Source organism: Furipterus horrens, unplaced genomic scaffold (assembly GCF_987537825.1).
Source record: "Furipterus horrens unplaced genomic scaffold, mFurHor1.1.pri manual_scaffold_5, whole genome shotgun sequence".
NCBI lineage: Eukaryota > Metazoa > Chordata > Mammalia > Chiroptera > Furipteridae > Furipterus > Furipterus horrens.
The window spans coordinates 133,494,263-133,507,296 of record NW_028327175.1 but is presented as its reverse complement, the minus strand read 5'-3'; the positions used below and the strand labels follow the sequence as shown (position 1 = coordinate 133,507,296).

The 13,034-nt window shown below is 46.1% G+C and overlaps 1 protein-coding gene across 1 annotated transcript in view; it reads right to left on the bottom strand.

Annotated features, from left to right (window-relative positions):
• RASSF4 (Ras association domain family member 4) overlaps positions 1 to 13,034 on the bottom strand; it is a 32,355-nt gene that overhangs the window by 4,866 nt on the left and 14,455 nt on the right. Inside the window, 8 exon segments of the mRNA XM_090277837.1 lie at positions 1,228 to 1,325; positions 2,128 to 2,249; positions 2,863 to 2,914; positions 3,105 to 3,206; positions 10,374 to 10,420; positions 10,423 to 10,530; positions 11,215 to 11,309; positions 12,477 to 12,625. Coding sequence (XP_090133963.1) covers positions 1,228 to 1,325; positions 2,128 to 2,249; positions 2,863 to 2,914; positions 3,105 to 3,206; positions 10,374 to 10,420; positions 10,423 to 10,530; positions 11,215 to 11,309; positions 12,477 to 12,625 — 773 coding nt within the window.

Below are 13,034 nucleotides of genomic sequence, written 5' to 3'. Positions count from 1 at the left end.
GCAGGGGATGGGAGCAGAGCAAGGAAGCCACAGACGCTCAGGCTGGGAGACACAAGGTTCCCAAATGGCTGGTTAGTGTCACCACCTGTCTTCTGCCAAGGAGAGGAAAGAGCCAGGCCCATACCCTGAGGGACCACTGGCTACCAGAGGCAGTCAAATAGGCCCTTAGACACTGCCAAGCTTCAAAGCTGAATGCTGCCTTTTCTATTCCAAATACTGTCCAGTATGGATAGAAGCATGCTGGGATGGAGAGGACACAGAGCTGGGATCAGGAGCTGGGCTCTGTAATAACCTGTGCTGCAAGCTTCCTCACCTTGGGCCTCTGTTTCCTTCCTATACACTGAATAGACTGACCAGGTGGTCCCAGGTTCTTTCCAGATCCAAAATCCTGTAGTGACACCGCATTGCACACTGTACTCTATTATTGGAGTCTATGCTGATGGCCTGCATGGGAGTCAATTGTACAGATCATTCAGCCAGATGCCAGAATCCAAGTAAGTCTTCAACTTTGGGCCCTAGCAATGATCAGCCTCCCTCCTTCCCTTCCTAAGGGGGAGGAGCTCTGACTCTGGCCCTCACCCTGGCTGAGCACCTCCCATGTGTCCTTTCCATGCTTCACCTTGCAGAGAGAGAGACAAGTCATTGGGATATAGAACCTGGCTAAACTCACACAGCTGGGCCCTGATACAGCTTCCACAGGAACTGGCAGGTGACATCTGCTCACCTTTCCTTTAAGTGGTTTTGCACCTGAAAACATGATGCAGGGAGTTCTAACAACCACTCCTTTTCGGCAGGCTCAGATTCCCGCTGCCATGAAAGGCCCAGACCAGGCTGAATGTTCACTGAGCAGTCCGTCTCTTTGTTGCTCCTCCAAAGCTGTATCACCAGCAGAACTTACAACCTGGTCCAGTGCCCACCCATGCTCTCCTGCCTGACTCTCCTGTCCAGCTTTTAGCAGCTTGTGTCCCTCCAATGCTGGTAAGGTGGGAAGGCTGGATGGGTGGTCAGGGCTGCACCCTGCAATTTTGGATTTTGGCAAGCTGTCAACCAGCTTGATATCAATACCAAAGAGTGGCCAGAGGGCCATGCCAGAAGCCAGGGTTACCAGGCTCCTACACCATGCGGGGGCATTGGGCACATCTGGAGGAGAGAGAACATTCCCAGCCCTGGCCCTGCAGACCTGCCCTGATGGTCAGGACCCATGATGGCCCTTTAAGTGCTACTTACTTCATGGTCAGTTTGATTATTTCTCTTTGCTCCTCTTCTTTTAATTTTTCAACAAAACTGTCCAGCACTGGCATTTCAAACTTAATGTACTGAGCAATCTAGAAAATCCAAGAACATTTTATTGTGCTTTAAATTAGAATCCAAAAATATGTTTCTTTTCCTCATGGTTTCTATAGTGGCCAATTCAGCAATGTCTTATATCCATGGAAGTAGTTGACCCTCTCCCCATCGTCCCCAACATTGCTCTTGTGTCCCAGGATGGGATGATGGGCCCCATCTTTCCTCAAAGGCAACTATTATCTCTGGGAGGAAAGATTAAGCTAAATATTAAGAAAAGCACTAAACAGTGATCAGAAGCACACTGGTGTTCTCTGGGGTGAAGGTGGGGAGTGGTGGAGATACCACTATTTCTAACAATGGAATGAAAATATATGGGTCTGTGGGACACAGGGTCACCAGGTCTTTTCCTTGTGGTCCAAACCCTATAGGCTTTTTCTTGTCAGGTGAGTTTGGAAATGTACTCATTACCTGACTAGGACTCAGGCTGTGATAAGACTTAAATGCCTGGTTCACTTCCGCAGGTCCTAGTTAAGAAACCCTTCTGTGGGTCTTTAGTATAATGACAACAGAACATACTACAATGAAGCGTAGGCAATGGTTTCCTAGAACTCAACTTCTTTTTCCTCTAAACCAGCTGTTGGAGCTGGTAGTGGCTGGCAGGCACAGGGAGGGCTGGAGCCATTATCACACCTTGCTTGGGCCCTTCAGGACAGCATGTAGCCCCTGGAGACGATGTCCAAGAGGGCTGTGGCCAAGGTCACCTTCGGAGCCCCTGAGAGTCCCCATGCTGTTAAGCCTCTACCTCAGGTGCAGGCCTCCCAAGCCTTGGCCCTCACTCACATCATGGGGAACTTCCTCGCCTAAGTCAGCTTCCATCAGGAATACACTGGCAATTTTCTCACGTGGCCCATGCAGGATTCTGGAAATCAGTGGGTACTCATAGTCTTTTAATTTTGTCTGCTCTGAAAAAAAGGTGATTTACAAAATGCATGGAGCATTAAGATTGCCTCTCTTTGTTCCAGGACAGTCACATGTTGGAAGACAGATATGCAGAGGCCCCAGGGAACCTGCTCCAGACCTACTGAGAACATTGCCCTGAATGTTGTGTGATCATGTAATTCAGCAACGGCCTAATGGATAGGAAAAGTCTCTGAGGGAGTGGGAGAGAGGAGAAATTGGATGTGGGGCCACTGGGCTGCTCAGCTGCCATACTGTGCCATGCAAGTGCTACAGAGAGGAATGTGCAGGCTCTGAAACAGCACTTCTCAGTGGGTGCGGGGCTGCAGCTCCTCCTTGCAGACCCCAATACCCCCAACCCTCCCAACTAAGTGAGGCTGGAGATGGTAGCTTCCCATGTGTTGTGGAGGGATTTTGAAAGGGATGTCAAGTGTGCCTTGGTTTAGGCTTGGGAGAGGCATTTGTGGTGGAGGCACAGTAGGTCCCAAGGCCAGGAAGGCAGTTGCCCCAGGCCTGCCACACCAGCCACCACAGCCCTTAGTGAAGGAACATGATCGGTGAGAATGCCTAATGGACAGTCTTTTGTTTTTATGATTTGGAGCAAAGGCAGACACTTACCCCCAGACTCATGAATGATATAGAGGGCAAATTCACTGGGGCTATTTTCCACCTGCACCAGCAGAGACAAGAAGTCAGACCATGTTTTTCAAGACAAGAAACAAAAAGGAATCCCTGGAAGTAACCACACACCCAGTGCCCCTCGTACAAATCTCCAGCTTTCATCAACCCTCTGACACACACACACACAAAAGCGGGTAAACCACCCTCACAGAGACAAGGCCACTCACGGCTGGACTTACTCGGAACTTGTTCAGCAGCAGGGTAAGCACCTGCAGGGTAGTCATGGTACTGTTGACCCTCACGTTGGTCATGGACCCATATGCAGGAGTAAACACAGAGGTCTGTACAGGTAGCGGGGAAAGTTCAGGGCAGGGCCAAAGGGGACACAGGGTTGACATCATTCAGGATCTGGGCACACTGTCCGTGAGACAGTGCTGAGGAAAGTGGAGCAGCAAGTGAACTGGGAACACTGGTGCCTGTTCTTTCACAAAGACCCACTTAAAATTTGTGCCCATATCTGGACACACTCAGAGAAGCTGTAACAGTTAATTTCTTACTAAGAAAAATGCCTGCAAAGCTATAAGGGCCAAATCTCTGATTCTAAGAATCACAAAATGTGTGTGGGGGGCTGTCTCTCCCTCACTCTATCCATCAATTCACCGAGTGTTTGTTGATTATAAGGCAAAAAGTTTTCAAATCTATCCTCTCCTCTCTATTCTCCCAGTGGTGCCTGAATAAATGCCCTCAATTCACACTGCATCAGATTCCCAACTTTTTGCCTCTTAGGCTCAGCCCTTTCCATCTATTCTCCACACTACTGCCCAAAGGAATAACCTTTTGAAAACCTTGCAGCTCAAAAGTGTGTTCTAAACCAGCTGCTCCATGTCCAGCCTCAGGCCCTCTGAAGCAGAATATGCATTTTAAGGAGAAAGACAGGTGATGCTATGTGTAAAGTATAGTTTGAAAAACCCTGCCTTAAATAACAGTTCTAGGTAAAAGTATTGAAGGCTTCCCCCTGTCTGCACAATGCTATCTGCAGCTCCTCTCACTGTCATGTACATGTGACACGATGATTCCCTCTCAGCACCTGGTGCTCCAGCCACATGGCTTTGCCACAGTCTGCGGGCCCTTTATATTCTTGCAGGTATCGCCTTCGCCTATGAATACAGCATATGAAGCCAACAGGGGCCCTGCCTGAGGCTTAAGTCCTCAATGGACAATAGCTAGGTAGTAAACCTACTAAGCACTTTTTTTTTTTTTTTTGCTTTTTTTTTTTTCCCCCAGCTTTTCTTTATTGATTATATTGTTACAATAGTTCCAATTTTCTCCCCTTTACTCCCCTCCACCCGGTATCTCCCTCCCCCAGCAATCCCCCCCCAAGTCCATACCCATGGTTCGTGAAAAATAACTATCCCTCCCTCTCAGATATTAAGACCCTTTGTAATCTTATAAAGGACAATGGGCAAAGGTCTCAAGCTCCTCTAGCTGCTTCAAGCTGGACATGGTCATCGTCCTACCTACCCTTGGGTCCAGAAATCCCTAATAATAGTGGGGGTGTGGAGGGGAGGGTGGCCTTCCCACATGGGGAAGGATTGTGCAGACTCCAGGTCAGTTGGCTGTCTCCGGACAACGGCGTGCTTGGTTTAACAGGCTGGCATCCTTGTTGTGTTCTGGGGGCAGCAGATTTGGCGAAAAGGGTTAAAAGACATCATTCAATCCATAACTACTAGGTGACAAAAGGCAGGGATTAATTTTTCAATGTTCCACATTAGAAAAAAAAAAAAAAAGGGCTTCTTTGGAGGAAGGTGTGCTAGGCACATCTCGCCTGTCCAAAACCCTTTTGCCCATTATACTTAGTTTGGGCTGAGGGAAATAGTTTATGTTTCCCCCCCTCTCAGACCTCTGGGCCCTTTCTGTCCAAGCCATTAGGATAGAAAAGAGAAACCAGTTTTAAAGTGAAGCCCACAGACCACCCCATTCTTCACCAACTCAGCCATTTAGTTCAGCCAAACTGTTGAGTCTCAGGAGGCAGTGCTGCAGAGAGGATTAAGTGAGGCTTATGCGTACAGACAATCACTCAGGTAATGCAGTCATAGGCTTATGCCCTTTGAAAATAGAAAACACATGTTAATTTATGTAACATAACCCACAAACAAGTCTCTAAATCTGTAAGACTGTCTTATTGGGAAGACATCCAGTTGCAAGGCACTTGACATTCTACTTGCCTGCAACTTGAATCTCTTTGGTGATATCACAGACATGGTTTAATTTTCAAGTGAAACCATATTTTAAATGAGAAGAAACTTTTAAGATGGTTAGCTGCCCTACTTTACAGTCTGCCACTGATCATTGTGATTTTCCTTGAATAATGATTTTTCCCCCTAAGATTACCCTCCTTGTCTTTAAAGGGACTACATTAAGTCCATTTTTAATTTATCCTGTTCATTTGCATAAACATAACAAGAGCAGCAAATGATCACTTACGATCTTTAGTTCTGCTTTGCTGGAACTTACCCAAGGAACATTTAGGGTGACCCTCAGTCTGCTCTTCAGGGCACAGAAGCTGGGCCACATACCTGGCATTCATCCTTGCCTGTACACACCTGTCCTTTCCAAGTCTTTCTGGTTTTCCATTGTGCCTTAAGGTCCCTTCTAGCCATCTTTCAGGAAAACAACCTTCGTTCCTTCCCTGGAGAGATTGCTGTGGACCGCACAACCAACCATGGCAGCAGGCCTTTTATCTCGCAGGCTTTTATTACCTTTGAAAGTCATTCCCAGTTCTTCAGGGATTTTTGGTAACAACCTGAGCCCAAGCATGTCTCCTTTAGGCTTGACATTCCAGTCAAAGGCTTGGTCAAAAAAAAGGAACCTCTGTTAACAACTGGTCTTATTAGTTCTATGCAAAGAAACTTAAGTCATTACTTACTTGTTTAGAATGCCAAACTCTGGAGAGATCAAATAGGGAGAAAAATATACAACGTGAAGGAAAATCTTTGTCCTAATATTCACTGAACTGGCATTTCCATTCTTCATATTTTCATTTTTCCCCCACTAAAAAAAGTTTTTTGTTTGTTTTTCCATTACAGTTGTCTCACTTTTTTTTTCCCTCTTGCTTCCCTGTACCCTGCCCCTCCCTTCCCCCACATTCAGTCCCCACTCAGTTGCCCATGTCCGTGGGTCATTAATACATGTTCTTTGACTTGACACTTCCCCTTCTTACCCCCTTCTCTCCATCCCACCTCCCCCCTTGTTACTGTTAGTCTACTTCTTGTTTACATAGCTCTGGTTCAATTTTGCTCATTTGTTTGTGTTGTTCATTAGTTTCCTGTAATAGGTGACAGCATAAGGTATTTTTCTTTCATTGCCTGGCTTATTTCGCTAAGCATAATTCTCTCTAGTTCCATCCATGTTGTTGCAAATGGTAGAAGTTCCTTCCTTCTTTCTGCTACATAGAACTCCATTGTGTAAATGTACCACAGTTTTTTGATCCACTCATCTACAGGTGGGCATTTAGGTTGTTTCCAGCACTTGGCTATTGTAAATAGTGCTGCTATGAACATTGGAGTGCATAGGTTCTTTTGAATTGGTGTTTCAGGATTTTTCAGATATAATCCTAGCAATGGAATTGCTGGTTCAAAAGGCAGTTCCAGTTTTAGTTTTTTGAGGAAATTCCAAACTGTTTTCCACAGTGGCTGCACCAGTCTGCATTGCCACCAGCAATGCACCAGGGTTCCCATTTCTCCGCATCCTCGCCAGCACAAGTTGTTTGTTGATTTGTTGATGATGGCCATTCTGACTGGTGTGAGGTGGTATCTCATTGTGGTTTTTATTTGCATCTCTCTGATGGCTAGTGATGTTGAGCATACTTTCATATGTCTATGGGCCCTTTGTATGTCTTCTTTGGAGAAGTGTTTGTTCAGGTCCTTTGCCCATTTTTTAATTGGGTTGTCTGTCTTCTTGGTGTTGAGTCGTATGAGTTCTTTATATATTTTGGAGATCAATCCCTTGTCTGAGATGTCATTGGCGAATATATTTTCCCATATGGTTGGTTTCCTTTGCATCTTGCTGATGTTTTCTTTAGCTGAGCATAAACTTTTTAGTTTGATGTAGTCCCATTTGTTTATTCTTTCCTTTATTTCCCTTGCTTTAGGAGATATATCAGTGAAAATGTTGCTACGTGGGATATCTGAAATTTTCCTGCCTATTTTTTCCTCTAGGACTTTTATGATATCATGGCTTACATTTAAGTCTTTGATCCATTTTGAGTTTATTCTGGTGTATGGTGTAAGTTGGTGGTCTAGTTTCATTTTTTTGCATGTCCCTGTCCAGTTCTCCCAACACCATTTGTTGAAGAGGCTCTTTTCACTCCATTTGATGTTCTTTCCCCCTTTGTCAAATATTAGTTGACCATATGAACCTGGGTTTATTTCTGGGCTCTCTATTCTGTTCCATTGATCTATATGTCTGTTTTTATGCCAGTACCAGACTGTTTTGATTACTGTGGCCTTGTAGTATAGTTTGATATCAGGTATTGTGATTCCTCCTACTGTGTTCTTCCTCAAAATTGCTGTGGCTATTCGGGCTCTTTTTTGGTTCCATATAAATTTTTGAAGTATTTATTCTAGGTCTGTGAAATATGTTGCAGGTATTTTAATAGGGATTGCATTGAATCTATAAATTGCTTTGGGTAGTATGGACATTTTAATGATGCTGATTCTTCCCATCCATGAGCATGGTATTTGCTTCCATTTATTTGTATCTTCCTTAATTTCTTTCTTCAGTGTTATGTAGTTTTCTGAGTACAGGTCTTTTACCTCCTTGGTTAAGTTTATTCCTAGGTACTTTATTTTTCTTGTTGCTACGGTAAATTGAATTTTTCTTTCAGTTTCTATCTCTGAGTTTTATAAGCACTTTACATATAATCTTTGATTTATATCTCTTTGCAGTACCTGTCACTTATCCTCTTTTCTCAGAGAGGGAATGGAGGCTTGGAAAGGTCAAGCAGCTTGTTGGAATCACCCCCCTAGGAAGGGGAGAGTTGCCTGAAGCCTCGTGCGTTACCCCTGTGGCACTGGGCCCTCCTCGTGTGTCCGACTGCCTTGTGGGTAAGCTTCTTCTTGCTTTCCAAAACCAAGTTCAAATTTGCACAACCCGTTTTCTGGACCTAGCACAGCTTTCCTCAGGATGTAACTGAGACTTAACGTGTGCAAGGGACTTGCTCTGTGTCCCCAGGTGGTTCCCACGTACCAGAGCCACACTCAAACCTAGACCTATCTTCTCTGCAGTTAGGATGTAGAATGACTCTGGGTTACACAGAAAGCCAGACTAGGTCTTCAGTTCCCAATAGATAGGGAGTAGAGAAGCCAGGCCATTTCCAGGAGAAGAAAGGTTCTTGTCAACAAGACATTGCTAGTGCTTCTTCTTTCTGAAGCATTTCTTAAGATGATACTAAGTAGCTCCAAGTAGGAAGGAGAGTCCTCGGCAGCGTTCCCTTCTCCAACCATAATGCTTTCTCTCTGTTTGAACACATTTGAATCTGACAGGCCAGGCCAAAGCAGGGGGAAGTGTACCATGTTTTTGCCCAGTATGAAAATCAAACCAACATTACTGTGAATCAGAACAGCTTTGGAAAATGATTGAGTGAAGTAATAGTACACAGTTCTAAGAAATAAAACTTGGAATAACAACTCCGGGAAGTCAATTCTAGGAATTAAAAAAAAAAAAAATTGTTGCCTGTGGCTCAAATATTCTGTCATCTGATGTCTAAGAGCACTAATTCTGAATGGATCTCGGCCAAGGTAGAAAGAGGGCTTTGCATGTGTTTCTCTTTGGAGCCCTTTCCTCATCTAGAAGTTGTGAATCAACTGCCCAACATGGCTGAGATACTAGTTTATGCCCTGGAAGGAGGTCAATTTGTCTGAAAGAACAGACCCCCCATTCCATAGGTAAATCTGTTACTGGGAGGGAAATCTGCCCTGCTTGGTTACAGGCCAATTCTAGGCTGGCTGGCTGAGGAGCCCTTCTTGGCAGTGGCTCCAGTGGACATGGAAGGCTGTGATGAGAGCCCTGCTGCTCATTTCTGTTCATTTCAAAGGCTACAGATTGTTCAGACATCTCCATGTCCCTGTGACATTTGCAATTGCTAAAATAAGGTTTAATGAGCTAGACATACCACTCACAGTTGAATAACTCCCTTAGAGGAGGGGTAAATGTACCAAAGATAAACCACACTATTTGGCACCTATAGTTGTAGAGCAGAAGATTCCTTTTTTTAGGAACAAAGAACCAGAAAGAGCCTAAACCTATGCAAATCTATTTTTTTAAGTTTTGAATAATTCCTTAAAATAGCTATCACTATATATTCTGATACTTTGGAACAAAATTTAAAGGATACCCAAATCCTTAGAAGGATTTAATATAGGTAGTGCTTTTGCTATCAACCATTCTTAATTCTGCGTAAGTTCAGCCCTGGCTCCCCCTTCACTCTTTCAAGAAACTCTACTCTCAAATAGTCCTGGGTTCTCCTGGACTGAGCAAAGGTAACCTGTTGTCACTCATTAACACTCATGGCAAGCCTAGCAGGGAGTGGCTGGGAGGTCCTGATAATAAAGCAGGGTCCTATCAGCTTGCCTTGCTGAATTCTTCGTCTTGCAGTCCAGGGCACCCTATGAGTGGCAGGCCTGACCTGTGTTGCTGTTCTTCAGATCTGACCCCAAGACCTTCCTTCCCTGCCCATTAGTTCTTGCCTGTCAAAAAGGGCTGCTGCTTACACTGGAAGCCTCACTTCCATTTCCCAGAGCTGCAGGATGTGGCTCTCTTACAGGACACACCATCCAGGGCCTCACCCAAACTGCCACTTGTGCCATTTGCAGTGACAATCAACCTCTCCTCTTATAGTTCAGTTTGTTTATGGAATGATGCCATTTGGGGAAGGAGATCTTTTCCTGAGGTCAGTACAACATATACTTGGACAAAAGGCCAAGTGCTGGGAATAAGGAGCAGTGCAAGTTCTCTGGACACAGCAACATGTGCCCCTGGGCAAGCCTCAGCCTAGTGGGCTCAATCTACCCAGCAAAAATGCCATTAAGGTTCATGATATTGTCATGAAACTGAGCTCTGATGAAAACCTCATGGGAAATTACCTAACTAAAGATAAACCTGGCATAGACTAAAGATAGACTTGTGAGAAATCCATACAACTTATGAGGATGGATTGACAGTGAATCTGTGGTAAAAAAAAAATCTATATACCTGTATCTATATCTATATTTATCTCTCTATTTATAGGCTTTTGGGTCATGAACTGGCATATTATTTTGATGTGACTTTGGGCAGGATATTTTCCCCTCTGAGCCCTGTTTCTCCACATGAGAATAACCACAGCTGCACACAGGGAGGTCATGAGGGTAAACTCTGACATAGCTATCATGGGCCCTAGACCCAGCTTGGGCTGGCTCCCTGTGGCCTCAGCTTCAGGGCCCAGGGGGGAGACAAGGCTGGGACATCACCTTGTGGTTGTAAAAGTGCCCATTGGTAGAGAACCGGTGTTGCTGGATCTCTGGGTCTCACTGGGTGTGCGGCACCTGGGCCTCTTCTGGATCACACAAGCTGCATCACTCTTGGTACACATCAGCTGTGGGGTCTCCCTGTCTTTCTCCAGGAGCTCTGCAGTAAGAAATGATGACAGGGTCAGGCCCAGGTAGAGTAATGGTGACAGAGAACTGTTGTGCTCCAGCAGTTGCGCCGTGCACGGGGCTCAGCTCCCTAGAGCCCTGTGGTAGCACCACACTGCAGCAGAGGGTAATATGAGTGCTGTTCCTGTGACAGAGGGGGTCCAGCTTGGGTGATGCCCAGTTTTCAGACAGGAAAGGCGACTCCTAGATAGGATAACCTGTGTTACCATATTACACTGCCATAGCCTGTGGGCCTCCGTCTCCAGGCACCCAGGGCAGGCCAGCTGTATCCTCTGAACAGGTCCTTCATTGAGTATGAAGGGAGTGCATGAAGAGAACAGACAAGCAGTTATGAATCCCAGAGTGTGAGGAGAGGTCGTAGAGGTCTGTGAGGTTAGGAAGTCTCCAGGCCCTCTGATAACTTTTCGTTCATTCTATAACAGCATGATGCAAGGGAATCAGGTCACTAACAAACTACGTCACTTCTGCAAGCCTCTGCTTCCTTTTCTGTAAATGAGGCATCTATGAGAAGGCCTCGTGTTGCTCCTGATGACAAATGAAGCCACTCTGCAACTTCACAAAGCTGTTCTTCAGAGATGGGGACTGTAAACCAAGCCCTCCACTCCCACCCTAGGTGAATGAGACAGGGCTCTGGGCAGCTTGTGGTTCTGCTTACCTAAGCTGTCTCTGGAACTCTCAGCCCTGTGCTCAGAGAGCTGAATGTTTGGCCTCTGGGCAGGGACTCTGCCATCCTGAAGAGGTGGCTCCTTTCTGAAAAGACAAAAGCATTATGGTTGCAGATAAAAGTAGCCGAGGCCAAACGGAAGAGACAGCTGCTTCTACAGAGAGGACACAGGCAAGAAGCAGAACAGGTTGAGTTGAGGCTGGGATTTCACACCAAAAGAGTCAATGTAAAATATTAAAAGAAAAGCAAGTATTGCCACAGTGTCTGCTGGAAAAAGGAGGGAGTCTGTTCTGAAGATCTAAACAGTCTCTGCTTTGCCACACTGCATCGACACATGGATGCAGCAGTGTGCACACGCACCTGGGCACCGGGCTGAAGTGGGCCTGTGTCTGCTGCCATGTCCCAAGTGGGCTCTGGTGTGCCTGATGCCCGGAGGAGAGTCAGGCAAGGGCAATCTTAAGGAGGCCAGCGCTGGGCCTCTCACATGGAGAAGGAATAAGTGTGATGGAAGTCAGCCCCATAGCATGAAGGAGGGAGAGAGGGGCAGACAGGAGTTGAATCCACACTGAGAAGTTCCTCTGAGGTTCCTGCTGTCTGTGACGGCTTTAACCCTGAGAATGGGAAACAAGTCACACCTGCAGCCTTTCTGAGCCCATTTGAGTGAACTTTATGATTTAAGTCTGTGTTGCTCAAAATTTTCTGAGTGTCTAGGAACACCTGAGGATGCACCAGGGGTGTCAATGTGCTAAGGATACTCAGAGCAGCAACTGTGTTTGAATATTTGAAGAGAAAAATGATATCAAATTTTAACAAATTCATAAAAATAAATTCTGATATTAAAATAAAAGCAGAGCAGTAGGAGGCTAAATTTGTGTGAATTTTTAAGCTAGAACAGGAAATGCTGAGAAATGTTCATCTTGCAGAGGAACCTCCTATCTATAGCCCTCTCTTCTTGAAGACAATGTGGTTCATGTGAGTGTTTGAGAAACAAAACTGGAGGTGATAGGAACCTGGAACAATCTTCAGGAGGGAAGTGATCTGGGTACCTAAAAAGACTACTTTGTGGTGAGGCTGCACATCGGCAGGTGAAGCTGTGGCTGAAGCAGTCATGAGGTGACAGGGGTGAGACTGAGTGATACTCCCATGCTTGTGCCCCATACAGGAACAGGGCTTTTCCCACCAACACCCCAAACAGTATACTCAGGTTGAACAAGTGTCATGGAGGCCACCTGGCCATGTCCCAACCAGCCCACACTCATGGGTGGTAGCTGGGCTGTCCCAGCACCCATGATGCTGAGGAGAAGTGCACTGGCTCCCTGTTGTCCTGAATCTGTAGCGGGATGGGCCGCCTCAGTCCCCAGGCAATGTTGAGGAGCCCCTGGATGATCAGAGCCCCTTCTTCCTGTGGAAAGCTACACAGGTTAGTTGTTTTCCCAGAGCAGCCACCCTCAGGAGCCAATGCCTACCCTCCCTGGGCCCCTCAGGACCCAGCCCTCTGGACATGGAACTTCCTGGACATAAGCCCTCAAACACACCTCCTCCTCCTAGGGGTCCTGCCCTGGGGGAAACCCATAAACTTTTACATGCTCCAAGGCACAAGGCCACAGGCCAAACCAGATGAGCCTGAAGCACATCCTTCCACACCTGGCCTGGAGCACAGCCAAGGTCAGAGTGGCTGAGTCAGGTGTCCGACAGGAATCCAACTGCTGTCTGATGGCATGTCCACACAGGGAAGGAAACGTGGTCTAGAGAAGCACAGTGGGTCAATGTCAAGGCAATGCAGGGTGCCTCTCTACCCACAACCATGCCTG